Source organism: Penaeus vannamei, chromosome 24, assembly GCF_042767895.1.
Source record: "Penaeus vannamei isolate JL-2024 chromosome 24, ASM4276789v1, whole genome shotgun sequence".
Taxonomy (NCBI): domain Eukaryota; kingdom Metazoa; phylum Arthropoda; class Malacostraca; order Decapoda; family Penaeidae; genus Penaeus; species Penaeus vannamei.
Window position 1 is genome coordinate 34856337 of NC_091572.1, and position 2500 is coordinate 34858836.

Below are 2500 nucleotides of genomic sequence, written 5' to 3' on the forward strand. Positions count from 1 at the left end.
CATGAAAAAAAGACACCCAGCATAATAGAAGTACAAATATAAACTACATATCATACCTGTAATCATCCATGCGATAAACAAGCCCAGAGGCTGAGAGTGCAGAATAACGACACTTTACCAAATAACCAAGAAAGCCATCTTCCTCAACGCTGACAACCGCACGGTCACGCATGGGTGTTTCCACTTCCAAACTTGTAATGTAGCTAAATACAAAGTGTTCTGAAAATAATGGCAATTACTTCATCTTAAATATACTTAGGTGATTTATCAATCACATACTTCATTACTATTACAATTATAGTTTGAGATCATTCACATATTCAAGTAAAACTTAAAAACTCAATTCTGCAGTCTATCAAAGTTTCTCCTGAAATGAAAAAAAAAATTCTTTTTGTTTTCTTTTCATTTTTCTTTGGTTACTTTACCATCACTTACCTGGAGAACTTAAATGATCATCTTCCATTAAAGTGTTCTTCACAGGAGAAGTCAAACTTTTACTGATCTTTCTGGCTCTCTTGCTGTCAATATCAGGCCCTTTCCTCTTAACAGAAACTGTCGATTCTGTATCAGGATTTTTACTGACTTTCCCACTATATTCTGTGTTTACACTTTCACATACTCCTTTGAAACTCTGTAAAGCTTGACTGGTGAAGTCCTCATTTGGGATGACAGGACTGCAGCTCCTAGATGACAAGACTATGACTTCTTCACTTGTCTGTGTGGCCTGGGGACTTTTCCTTGGAGAACCAATGACACAACCATCTTCAAGTTGTGAGATTTTGGCTCCTAATGCCTCTCCTTCTGATGTTAGATAATATCTGTAAAATCACATTGAAAGAAACAATATAAGTACTTAAAAATTACTAATAATGTTATGCATTCCGTATAGTAAAACAAAGAAAATTAATCTTCAAGTAATTTTTTTATCATTTGTACATTTCCAACGGATGTTTATCTATCTCCCTATATGCATAATATACCCACTCTAAATTATGATTCAGTCTTCACCTACCTTCCTGGATTACTCTCTTTACGCACAAGCTCCTTCTTGACCAAGGTACTCATGGAGGACCAGGCGGTGTAATGCGAGCCTTCAGCTGAGTGGGTGAAAGACACATCGCAAAGAGGGGTGGCAGCTTCTATCAATTCCTTCCTTCCCATATAACCTAATGAAAAAGGAGAAAAGAGGGAAAAATAAGAAATACATAAGCAGTCTTATTTCTTTTTACTAAATGTCGTGGTATCCACTACAACATATTGTCCAAAAATTTAACCAGACAAAAGAAATTGAAAGGTATCAAATGGAAAAATAATATCTCTTGTGTTGGCTGACATGGCTAAGCCGGTAAAAGACGTTCACCTGGATAGTCATCTTCCTTGGAGGCACTGTAGAGGGCCATGAGGAGACCGTAAGCCCCAGATCTTGGTGCAGGTACATATGCTCGTCCTCTTTTCCCACCCGGACTTTTCCCCTGCCAGCCACAACAAAGTAGGAATTATAATTACTTTTTGTATCCAAAATGATTCCTGAAAGTTTATCCTGCATTTAACAAAACTGAAAAATATGATTACATATGTGTCGTAAAATTGTTGAAAATTGCAAATTTTTCATCTTATCAAAAATATTAAAGAACAGACAAATAGCACAAATATATATTTATAACAATAAATGTGCCGAGTAGAGAGATTCTGTATTTGTAAAACCAGAACAATGACAAGACATTTCCATACCTTTTTCTCCTGAACCTGAAGACTGGCAGAGGTCCCTGATAGTCGAGATTCTGTTTCAGTGCTACCATCCAGACTATTAGAGGTATTCTTTCTAGGTCTACCTCTTTTCTTAACCTGAGGCTCTTCTTGCACCTGATGACAACAAAAAAATAAATGAAAAATAAAAAATGATAAAAAAAAAAAAAAAAAAAAATCCAAATAAATAAATTGATTAATCAAATAAAATACAGAATACTTCATTTTCTTTATGTGAAAAATGAGGTGTCAACAGGCTAAACCAAGACACTTCTTGGATATAAACTTCATTAGACTATTAGAGGTATTCTTTCTAGGTCTACCTCTTTTCTTAACCTGAGGCTCTTCTTGCACCTGATGACAACAAAAAAATAAATGAAAAATAAAAAATGATTAAAAAAAAAAAAAAAAAAAAAAATCCAAATAAATAAATTGATTAATCAAATAAAATACAGAATACTTCTTTTTCTTTATGTGAAAAATGAGGTGTCAACAGGCTAAACCAAGACACTTCTTGGATGTAAACTTCATTAGACAGCTAATATAAACTTATTAAATACTTTCCAAAAGAAAAAATATAATCATAAAACATACCTGATGAAATTCATCCCAATTAACAGGTCCATTCTCTTCTTGGTACTCTTCCAAACGCTGGTCAATTAACTGGCAGATCTTATCACCAAAATGAGCTAAAACCTTGCAATCTTTCCCACTATACAGAGGAAGTGGGAATAGTTTTAAGGACTTCCTTGCC

General features: G+C 34.4%; 1 protein-coding gene across 2 annotated transcripts in view; it reads right to left on the bottom strand.

Annotated features, from left to right (window-relative positions):
- LOC113809665 (crossover junction endonuclease MUS81) overlaps positions 1-2500 on the bottom strand; it is a 9773-nt gene that overhangs the window by 5462 nt on the left and 1811 nt on the right. For both annotated transcript variants that reach the window (XM_070138730.1, XM_070138729.1), the window contains exons 3-8: positions 2341-2499; positions 1732-1863; positions 1361-1472; positions 1013-1166; positions 436-818; positions 57-219 (exon numbers count right to left, since the gene is read on the bottom strand). In XM_070138730.1, the coding sequence (XP_069994831.1) occupies positions 57-219; positions 436-818; positions 1013-1166; positions 1361-1472; positions 1732-1863; positions 2341-2499 (1103 nt within the window). The remainder of the gene's footprint in view (positions 1-56; positions 220-435; positions 819-1012; positions 1167-1360; positions 1473-1731; positions 1864-2340; position 2500) is intronic.